At 35.8% G+C, this 12021-nt stretch overlaps 1 protein-coding gene across 6 annotated transcripts in view; it reads left to right on the forward strand.

Moving 5' to 3' along the window:
- Positions 1-12021, forward strand: part of TTC6 (tetratricopeptide repeat domain 6) — a 299343-nt gene that overhangs the window by 162879 nt on the left and 124443 nt on the right. For all 6 annotated transcript variants that reach the window (XM_072629756.1, XM_072629755.1, XM_072629759.1 and 3 more), the window contains 2 exons: positions 3689-3825; positions 10634-10803. In XM_072629756.1, coding sequence (XP_072485857.1) covers positions 3689-3825; positions 10634-10803 — 307 coding nt within the window. The remainder of the gene's footprint in view (positions 1-3688; positions 3826-10633; positions 10804-12021) is intronic.

Genomic DNA, 12021 nt, shown 5'->3' on the forward strand with positions numbered 1-12021 from the left:
CCACCCTAACTCCCTGCATGCTCCATTGACCAGCTCAGGATTTTGCAGTGTCCACCAGAATAGTGTCCCCAGAACTTCAGTGACCAAAGCAAATCTTGGCCTTATGAGCTGACATACACTAAGGACAAAAGAGACTGGACCAAGGAAAGGCATCTTCAGAATTCTATAAGAGCACTGATTCTTCAAGCACAGCAGAGAACTACATCTAAGGGGAACAATACAAAACGATACAAAAGCAGAAGAGGACTTGCCATAACCTGGCTGGAGCTGGGAGTTTCCTCTTTATTACATGTGTGCACATATGTCCCATTACCATAGCACTTTTAGTTCATGATTACTTTTCTCTGAACAGACTGTGCATGGTGGGGGAAGAGGGCACTGAGGGAGGCAGAAGAGTATGCTCAGGAGTTGGAGGAAATAATTTTGACCCAACTACTTTAGACTTGAGCCCATCATTCCTTCTTGTTGTTCAGTCATTTCAATCATATCCAATTCTTTGTGGCTCTATTTAAAGTTTGCTTGGCAAAGATACTGGAGTGATTTACCATTTCCTTCTCTAGTTCATTTTACAGATGAGTAACTGAAAGTGATTTGCTCGGTGTGACATAGCTAGTAAGTAAATGTCTAAGGAAAAACTCAGGTCTCCTTGACTCCAGTACTAGCTCTATCCACTGCACTACCTAGTTGGGACAGTAAAGATCAGGTGACTGATATGTCATTATTTTTCTCCCTAAACCCGCCCCTTCTTCAAATTTCTCTATTTCTGTTGAAGGCACCACCATCCTTTCAGTCTCCCAGGTTCAGAGTTACCCTCAACACTCTCTCTCTCTCTCTCTCTCTCTCTCTCTCTCTCTCTCTCTCTCTCTCCCCCTCTCTCCCTCCCTCCCTCCCTTTACCTTCATTCTCTTCCCCTACCTAGGACAAGCAGGATAACTTGAAGGAAATTAAAAGTCCCAAGGAGTAGAAAAAGGGATTTAACACTTAAGGTTGTTTACTCAGATTTTTAGACCAGCAGGTAAATCTTATCCTGTGGATGGATCCATAAGAATCTCAGAAAAGCTGTCTGCACTCATATCAAAAACAAGTCAGGATTCTAGGTCTACTTAAAAGTAAAAAGAAAAAAAAAACAACATTTCTGAGCTATCACAGTGCATCTTAGATGAATTTCTAGGAACAGATTTTTAGGCAGGCAAAAAAAAGAAAATAACCCAAAACCACACAACTCATTGCTTCCATATTGATGAGTATAACTATACAATAGATACTAATATTTAAGTATCCAAACAAGCAAAGGTTATCTGTGGGTATAGTATTAAGATAAGCCTAAGACTTTCTTACCACCAGTGAGGGATTTCCAAGTCTCATCTTCAATATTTCTCTCAAGCTCATGTTGTATGACTGTGATCTCAGTGGAATGAAGAAAAACTGCTTGGTTTGAAATCACAGTTTGCATTCCTAGTTCCCAGCTGCTGCCGGTAGGGCTCTTCCCCATCACCGTGGCACATTTTACATCTGTACAGTTAGCTACCCTTTGGCTTTCATTGCATAGTCCTTAAAAATCAAGAGCTTTAGCTACTAAATGAGCTCTTCCCCTTGCCAGGACTATTCTTTCTGCCCAGCTCCTCCAGGTTTCTCAAAGAAAAATCATTCCCACTTTCTCTCTTTTCTTCCTCTTCTTCTTTTTCTCCTCCTCCTCCTCCTTTTTCTCCTTCTCCTTCTTCCTCTTTTTCTCCTCCTTATTCTTCTCCTTATTCTTCTCCTTCTTCTTTCTCTTCTTCTTCTCCTTCTTCTCTCTCTCTCTCTCTCTCTCTCTCTCTCTCTCTCTCTCTCTCTCTCTCTCTCTCTCTCTCTCCTCCTCCTCCTCCTCCTCAGCTTCTTCCCTACAAACATACCAGTGTCTTCCCCATTAAAAAGACATCCCTCATTTAATCCATCCATCCCTCAGAAGATATTATCCTGCATTGTTTCTCTCCTTGTGCTTAGCTTCTTGAGAAAACTGTCTCCAATCTGTGGCCTTAATTTTTTTCCTCCCACTCTCTTCTAAATCCTTTGCAATCTGGTTTCTAAACTCTTCATTCACCTGAAACTGCACTTTCCAAAGTTACCAATGATCAAATGCCAGTCTAATTTCCAGATTTTCAATACTTCTTTCCCCCTGCCCTGCCTCTTCCATATGAGTTAGACCAGATTTTTATGGGGTTTTTTTTTTCTGTAAGGAACTAAAACCTGTGCACCTGCTTGATTTGATCAAGAGACCAAGAAGGGTCAAGCTGAACTTTGCTTGACAGTATCGATGTATCTTTCTGTTTGTCTAAGGGAGTACAAAGGCCCACCTACCTGAACTCCATGCCATTCAAATTTGGAGAATCTTTCTTGGCTGAGTTTTTTGGCTGACCTTTGTTGGGCTGAACCAGATGCTTCTTGAAGGGTAGGGTAGAATAAAAGTTTACCTGAGCTAAATGTTGTTTAGTATTCTTTCTATACAATAGCTAAGGAAGCCTCTTTCTGTTAACTTTTATAGTGTGAGTGTCTTGTGTCATTCAGCTATTAAACCTAAACTAACAGAGAATTTGTCTGAGTCTGGCCTGCCCATTATATCTACACAAAGGTGAACATTGAACACATTATTCCATGTAAGAGACTGGGTATGGTGAAAAAAGAGAAGAGAACCTGTAGTTCGCCCACACTTAAAGGGTAGAACATGGATGATGATCCAGCAAAGGAAACTGAGGTGTAGAAATATATGTCTTAGCAGCTACATTAGCACCTACCTCCCAGGGCTTTTGTGTGTAGCACTTCAAACAGTGTTTGGAACATAGTAAGCACTATATAAATGTTAGGATTGGGGAGGGGGAGGAAGAGGAGGAGGAGGAAGAGGGGAGGAAGGAAGGGGAGAAAAGGAAAAAAGGGGAAGGACAATAGGAGAATGGGGAGAAAGAAAGGGAGGAAGAGGGGAAGGAAAAGAGGAAAGGGAAAAGGGGAATTAAAAGGGGAAAAAGGAGGGGTGGTCAGCAGTGTCAAGAGCTGAAGACAGATCATGAAGGATGACTGAGAAAAGGCCACTGGATTTGGCAATTAAGAGAGTGTTATTCTGGAGAGAGTAGAGTGAAAGGAAGGAGAGATATGGGATGATAGGTTGATGGGATGACATGGTCAAGTGAAGATTTTTAGGCTTGGGAAGACCTGGGAAAGTTTTTTGGCAGCAGAGAAGGAGGCAGTAGATAAAGAAGCATTGAAGATTAGAGAAGGGAGATAATTTGCCTCTAGGGATAGGGGCATCCTATCTAGAAGATAGGATGAGTTGGGATTAAAGGCACAGATAGAGAGAATGGTCAAGGACAACCTCCTTTAAAGCAATTACACATTTGTACATGAGTTTTCCCACCTTAAAGCCTTTCCATTTCTAGAACTTACCCAAAGAATGGTATTTTTACAGGTTTGATCTTAATCAAAAGTTGAGCAGGATGTTTGAGATCTTGTGCCCTTATGTTCTTCAAGTATTGACAAAATATTGATTTATTTATTTAGATATAATAATAAATAACTCCAGGGAGAATTATTTTTAAATGCCCTTTTAAAAGGTTTTTTTTTTTTAATGCAAAAGAGAATTATTTTTAGCTTTTGCTTTTTTAAAGGGTTTTCATAATGACTAGTGTTTTATGTCCTTTCTTCTTCCTTTTCAATGTAGTGTATATATTTTAACCCAGAAAGAACAGATGCATTATTAAAACGTGGCCTGTATCATTTTGAAGGTGCCAATTGGAATTCAGCTATTCAAGATTTTTCCTCTTTGTTAAAATTTGACAGCAAAAATGTTCAAGCAAGGTAAAAGCTAATATAACAATTTTCTGGACAAAAAAATTAAAGATAACACTCACAATTATATTAACTTGCTACTTACTGAATAATATACGATACAATACAATATCCAGACAATATGCAAATTTGCTTGTAACTTATTAAAAGGGTTCATATAGGTTCATGACTGGCAAAACGGCTGTTTTGTGCAAACTTCTCTAGACTCAAACCTTAAAAAAAAGAATTATGTGCAAGATATAGAGTATCTAAAACTGATCCTATAAGATAAGACAAAAATATCACACATTGTAAAAATCTCATGAAACAATTTAAATACATGACAGCTCCCACTCAGGATCCTAACTCTCAGATCTATTCAAAGTACACTTGGTGTGGGGAGGCTTAAGCAGTCACTCAAGTTTTCATTTCAAGTTCTGGTTGTTGGACTCCTCACCCCCAAAGGCAGGGACTCGACTTAACTACCACCCTATAAGATACAATAGATTGGTTCTACCTAGCCACAGAAGGAAAAGGGAGAAGAACTAGAAATAAGGAAAAGAGTAAGGAAAAGAAAATTAGGGCAGTGAAGAGTGCTGCCCATAGTCGCAGGCTAGATAGGAAAGAACTTCTCAAAGGAAAGGAGACTAGAAATCCAGCTGCTGTCAGAGGGAGACAGACAGATAGAAAGACTGAGACAGAAAAAACAGAAGTAGAGATATTCAAAGAAATTTATAACTGTTGGGAACATTCCCAGCACAGGGACTCAGAGTCAGACAAAAAGGAGATTTTATTGATTCGTATATTTAGAACTTCAGAAAAGTAAAAAAAAAAAAAAAAAGATCAAGTGAATAAAGATTGAAAGAAACTTAAGTCACAACTGAGCTTCTAGGTTGTGAGGTAAGAGAGATAAGTAAACTCTTCTGAAATCAGTTGCTTCAGCACACCTTTGTTCTTTTACTCCTTTCTTGTAAGGAAGTCGTTCTTTGGGGGTGGGGGGACAGAAGGGTGCTGAGAGCAGTAACTAAAAAGTCAAGCACGAAGGTAGGAGTTGGAAACCAGAGGTGCCACCCACATGAGGGTAAGGGTCAGCCATAAGTGAGTAATTGATTCTGCTAATCAACCCACACACTGATAGAAGCTTGCCAATATGTCCATGCAGTTTTCTTGGCAAAAATGCTGGTGTGTTTTGCCATTTCCTTCACCAGTGGATTAAAGCAAACAGCGGTTAAGTGACTTGCTCAGTGTCACACAGCGAATTAGTGTCTAAGGCCACATTTGAACTCAGGTCTTCCAACACTCTATCCATTGAGCTGCATAGCTACTTCTATGCTAAAAAATATACACACCATCCATTAAAAAGTGTTAGAGAAAGAAAACAAAAATAAATTCATAGATAGAAAGAAAAATGAGTAAAAATACAAAGAAAGTCCAAAACACTGTTAAAAAGTTTCATATTTGAAAGAAAGTGAATTAAAGCTCCCAGATGAAAAGAAAGGACTTGTGTGGACTCTGCAGAGGTCATATATCTCAGAAAAGCAACAAGCAGCTCCAGATTATTCAAAGGAAATATAAAACTGGAAGAAGAAAATATGAAATTAGGGTAGAAATAAGAATTTTCAAATTCAGAATAGGAAAGAAATAATATGGAATTTAGATATAAATTATTTCCAAAGATAGAATCTCTGTTTCTGTTGACATTAACTAGTTTTTAAATTGACTTCTTGAGTAAAAATTACATAAAGAAAAAATGAAGGCATTATGTGAAAAATGCTTCTAAAACTAAGAACATATCTTCTAAGGAAAGGTAAGACACTCAATGATTAAATCAATCAAATTTGAATCAATATATGTCCTTAAGTTATTTCATGCAATTTACTTTAGCACTGAATAAAGAAGGAAAAAAGCCCTTCAAATGTTATTTCCATACCACACAACAATCACATAAGTTTCTTTAAAATATACTATAGGGAAATGTCTAACCCAACATCAAATCCAAACTATTCGAAACAGTCTCCTCACCACCATTTAAAGAGAACTAGAGAGCAGGAGAAAGGTTTTGTTCTGTTTTGTTATTTTTAAGGTAGGAGAGAATTAATGAGGAAAAGGAATATATTTGGGATGAACTGAGAATTTTGAGAAAGAAGAGGAAGTTACTATTTCAAATAATGGGGTGCACAAAGTAGAAGAATATACAAAAATGGAGGATGATGTTAGGTAATGATCATCTTATCTCTTTTCTAACGTGGATAAAGGAGTGTGTGTATATTCATGACAGACATACAGTTTGGTGTAGAGATATATTAAGTCCAACAGAGACTCAACTGAGGTCAGGTAAAGGGGAAAGCAATATAATACAGTAGATTTAAGGAAGTAATAAGCAAATAAGTAATAAGCAAAACAAAGTAGTTTGAAGATGTATCATGGAGGAAAAATGTAAAAGGGAGAAAGGAAGCATAATAAACTGAAATTGTTTTGAAGAAAGTGGGGATAAAGGAGAAGAAACAGACAAATTCAATAACATTACTATTATTGATTAGATTCCTTCTCTGTTTCCAACCCATTCTGTTTTTTAAGGAGGGAGCTGGGAGGAGGAAATGGAAAACTATCAGTTTATGATAGAGGGAAATGCAGAATTAACTATCAGAAGAGTGAATATGAGCATGATTAATTCACCCATAAAACAGAGAAAGGAAATAGAATAAATTCAAAAGCAGAATACAACATATTTACCCAAAAAAAAGACATGCACACACTTCAGATATTCAGATAGAGTTAAAAGTAAAGGCTAAAAAATCAATTACACTTGAAGCAAATTAATAATAGGGGTAGCAATGATGATCTCAGACAAGGAGACAGCAAAAAATAGATTTTTTTTTTAAAGCTAAGCTTAGAAGTTACACTTATGTTTAAAGGCATAATAGATAAATAAACATCAATAATTAATATTATATATACTTAATGGTTTATAAATACTTGAAGAAAAAGTTTATAAAATTACATGGGTATATGGACATCAAAACTATCATAAAGGTTGGAAATTTCTGTGCTCCAACTCAGATGGAAAAATTTAAGAAAAAAACAAAGAATTTAAGAATCTGAATGCAGTTTTAGGAAGGTTAGCTGTGATAGCTCTCTAGTGAGTAATGCATAAAAATAGAAAAGAATGTGAGAATAGAGAAGATTAAAGAAGAATTTCTCAGCTAAGCGTGGCATAATTACAAAATCTCACCATGTACTGAGTAATAAATACTTAATAAATAAACGAGGTAGAAATATTAAGCATATCCTTTGCTGATCACAACACAACAAAAATTAAATTCTAAAATGGGACTTAGAAGAAAGAACAGAAACAAGTAGACACTAAGCAATTTAATCTTAAAGAATTGATGGAACAGAGAACAAGTCATAGACACAACAGATTACTTCATTAAAGAAAAAGGCAATGAGGAAACATAAAGCATTCTGATGCAATGTGTAAGCAATCCTTAGAGAAAAGTAATATCTGTAACACAATAAAAGAGAACAAAGCAATTAGGCACGCAACTAAAACAGAAATGTGACAAATTCCAATGTTCAATGAAACAAAAAAAATAATTCTAAAAATTACAGAACATATAATCAAAATTGAAAATAACAAAGAGAAAAAACATTGAACTGATAAAACTAAGAGCCTTAAAAAATTAATCAAATAGATAAATTGCCAGCCAATTTAATAAAAAAAAAAAGGTTTGTCAAATTCTAAATATCAAAAATAAAATGTATTCACAGCAAATCAGAGAAAAATAAGACCTCAGCTCAAATTTAACCTCAGTCACTTATTGTCTGTGTGACCCTGGGCAAGTCATGTAACCTCTTTCTACCTGGTCGAAGTATATGAAATGGCAATTCTTAAAAGTGGTACTCACTACCAATAACCATATATTTTAAAAGGATGCAAAACAATAATAAAAGAAATGTAGATTTAATGCATTAAAAGTGCTTTTGCATACTATGAAATCTGCAAAGATAATAAAAAAGAAAATGTCAGTTGTTGGAAGAACTGTCAAAAGACAAGTATATTAATATACTGTTGGTAGTACCGGAAATTTGTTCAGCCACTTAGGACAATACTTTTGAATTATATCCAAAAAGTAATTAAATTGTCCCTATCTTTTGACTCAGCAATATTTTTTCCACTTAATAGTATTCTATTTTTTCCAATTACATGTAAAGATAGTTTTCAACATTCATTTTTATATTTTGAGTTCCAAATTTTTCTTCTTTCTTCCTTCCTTTCCCTCCTCCACCCCCAAGATGGCAAACTATCTGATATAGGCTATAAATGTACATTCATATTAAACATATTTCCACATTAGTCATTTTGTGAAAGAAGAATCAGAACAAAAGGGAAAAAAACGTAAGAAAGGGGGAAAAGAAAGAAAATAGTGTGCCTCAATCTGTATTCATACTCCATATTTCTCAGCAATACTTCTACTAGACTTTATCCCAAAGTGATCAGAGAAAGAAGGCATATTTGTAAAGATATTTATAGCAGGACTTTTTGTTGTATCAAGCAGCTGAAAGCAAAGTAGGCATTCATCCACTGAGGAATGGCTGAGTTATTAGCTTATGAATGTAATGAAATATGACTGTTCTGTAAGAAATATTGAGAGGGATAAATATAGAAAAACCTGAAAGGATTTATATGAATGGATGCAGAGTGAAGTGAACATAAGTAGTAAAACAAATTCTATAACACTTATAATAATGTAAAAAAAAACTTTGAAAGACTTAAGAACTATAACCACTGGAGAGACTGCATAGTCAATAGCATACCCAGTCATTAGTCATGAGATACATAGATGATAAATGGATGTGGGCAGATGGTCACCCAAAGAAGGAATTTCTATTCTATCTATTTCAAAGAGCCCAACTGAGTGACTCACTCAGAAGAGGGCAGAATGAGTACTCTTACAAAAGAAGAAAGAATTTCCAGTACCAGGCAGCGTGAGTTACCCCTTTGCCACAGTGTTGCCTACATATGTGCCTTATTACATTGTACTTTAAGTTTGATCCCTCTATTTCTATATATGTATTTAGGGGAGAATATACTCTAGGATTTGAAGTCAAAGATTTTGTACCAACTGTTTTCACAATAGGCAGCATGTCGTAGTAGAGAGAGAGCTGGCCTCAAAGTCATGAAAACCTAGATTCACATTTTATCTCTGATACATATCTGCTGTCTTACCTTGGGCAACTTAAGTCCTGAGCGCTTTAGGTCAGAGGTGTTAAACTCACAACCAGAATTCCTTAGCACGCTCAGAACCAGATTTAAAATGTAGATGGAAAGTTTTTAACAAAATAAATAAAAATATTATAAATATTAATATTGTTAATTTGTTATTTATCAAACAAAACATTCTCTCTCTTAACTCTGGGCATTTTCCCTGGTTATCCTTCATGTCTGGAATGCTCTCCCTCCTCATCTCTATCTACTAGTTTCCACGGTTTCCTTTTTCCTCAACTAAAATCTCATCTTCTACATGAAGTTTTTTCCAGCCCCTCCAATCACTTCATTCTAGTGCCTTTCCTCTTTTATATACTTCCTATTTCTCCTGTAAAGAGCGTGTTTGTACATATTTGTTTGCTTTTTGCCTTCTTCATTAGATTGCGAGTTCCTTAAGGGCAGAGACTATCTTTTGACTCTTTTTGTAACCCCAGCACTAGGCACAGGGCTTGACATATAGTTGGTGATAAATAAATGTTTATTGATTGACTGTTTGACATAGTCAATATGTGGTCCACAAAATCAGTTCTATTTGATTTTGACACCATTGCTCTAATCAACTCTTTAAGACTGTAAGTTTCAGATAAGTGAGAGGGAGTTTTCACCAATGAAATCACAAATCTATTCCCTATCTTATTTGCTATACCATTTTAGTAAATTCCAAAAGGTAGTGATTGATGGTTAAAAGGAAGAACGCTGGCGGATGCTCAGGAGCATGAGTATAGCCTATAGGGTTAACTTTAGAACCTTTAGCAGCAGCCCTCTGGAGATCCAATCCCAGTCCTGTGAGCACAGGTTGGGGGAATGATCTCAGAAGGGTACTATCTATTGATCTATAGAGCAATTTTTCTGTTGATCTAGCTATTATACTATATACATACATATACATACATGTATATATACACATATCTGTGTACATATTAGTCTATTATTATAGACATGTTAGTCTATAGTTTTTTCTCTGCTTCATTTTTCCCAGTGTGGAATCCCAGAGTTGTGATTTGGAGCTTTATTTTCATATGGCTATTGATAACCTTAGATTTTTTTTCTTTTGAAAATTGTCTATTCATATCTTTTGAACTCCAGTCTATTAGAGAATGGGTCTTGAATGTGTATATACACATTTACACACAAAATGCAAATATGCATTTACATTCTAGGGAAAGATCTCCCTCCTACTCTTCCATTTCAGTCTTCCATTGCCTGCCTGTCCCCATACACACACACACACACGCACGCATGCACATACACACACACATATACATATGTGTATATGGGGGGGTGTATACACAGACAGGGATGTGTGTATATCTATGTGTATGGGAAGTGGGCAGAATATTGCATATCCAATCACAAATGATTTGTGTTGGTTGTCTGGGTGGGAGGATGAGTTTGGGGAACAGTAAATCCAGAAATGATTGCAATGTAAAAACAAAAGTTATCAATAAAATATTGAAAAGCTCGTGAGAAAAATGCAGAAACAAAAAATATTCTACATGCAAAAGAAATCACAATCTTCTAAAATGGAGAAATATATATTAAAATATAACTTTTATTCCATAACTCTAGGACATATCGTGGAAGAGCTTTTTTTAAAAAAGGCCACTATAGAGAAGCAACTGAAGACCTTTCAGCTGCAATTCATTTAGATCCTAATAATTGGGTGGCATTCTATTATAGAGGCTGTATATTGCGAAGAAGTAACCAAAATAAATCTCTTCAGGATTTCAGTGTATCAGGTATTATTTCTTCACTTTTACTTGCATTATGTTAATATAAAGCTTAGTTGACCAAAATAGAATAATTTGTTGTTGTCTAGCTCTTTATTTTCATTTAGGAGGATGCTAACATAAAGTGGCCAGATTATACTTTTAATATTAACATCATTAGGTCAGGTCAGTTTTCTAATTCGTATTCTAAAAGTTGGAGGCACTAACTCTAGGTATGTGGTATTATGAATTATTTTATAATTTACTGTCAACTAAATCAGTAAAATGGTAATTCACAAAACAATTTTCTGTATTGCATAGCTTGCTTACAACCTAGTGTAACATATTTGTAGTTGCTGTCTAAATATAAAGCATTTGACTCAAGTGTAGCACGAATGGTTTATTTGATTGGGTATCTTGCCCACTCCATTCCCAAGGGATTATGATTTCTACTTTTGTTGGGAGAAGGAGGATTCTTCCGACTAGGTCCTTCACCTAGTTCCAAGAGGGGTATAAAGCTAGAATTATCTATTTTCCACACTTCATGTGTTGGAGTCTAGGGGTCCAATGCTTTGGGTCAGGGTCAATGTCACTTTCCCTTATCACTCAAAGGGAGGGGATAATATTAGCTTTTATATAGAGAAGCTTAGTTCCCTTCAAACACATACTAATCATAGGAAAAACCATCTCATGAATAGCTAGTTCACATTTTTTATCAAAGTAACAGTTTAAAAAAGAAAATCAAGAAACAAACATTGGGGAAGTTATATAGATTAAAATAGATTAAAGAATACATAGGACCTCTAACCAGAATAAAGAACAATCTCACTGAGTGACAGAAGGGAGGGCAAAAGAGGGGCAGAGGTAATTAGAAGTAAACGCTTTAGGGGAGGGACGAAGTCAAAAGAGATAATAGTATAAATGAGGGGCAGGATAGCATGGAGGGAAATACAATTAGTCTTGCACAACATGACTTTTATGGAAGTCTTTTGCATAAATACAAATGTATGACATATATCAAATTGCTTGCCTTCTCAGTGGGGATGGGTGGGGAGGGAGGAAGGGAGAGAAGTTGGAACTCAAAGTTTTAAAAACAAATGCTTAAAATTGTTTTTACATGCAACTGGGAAATAAGATATACAGGCAATGGGGTATAGAAATCTATATTGCCCTCCAAGAACATAGAGGGGATGGGGATAAGAGAAGGGAAGGGTGTGATAGAAAGGAGGGCATATTGGGGGTAAGGGG

The sequence above is a fragment of the Notamacropus eugenii genome, chromosome 1, assembly GCF_028372415.1.
Source record: "Notamacropus eugenii isolate mMacEug1 chromosome 1, mMacEug1.pri_v2, whole genome shotgun sequence".
In the NCBI taxonomy this organism is placed as follows: domain Eukaryota; kingdom Metazoa; phylum Chordata; class Mammalia; order Diprotodontia; family Macropodidae; genus Notamacropus; species Notamacropus eugenii.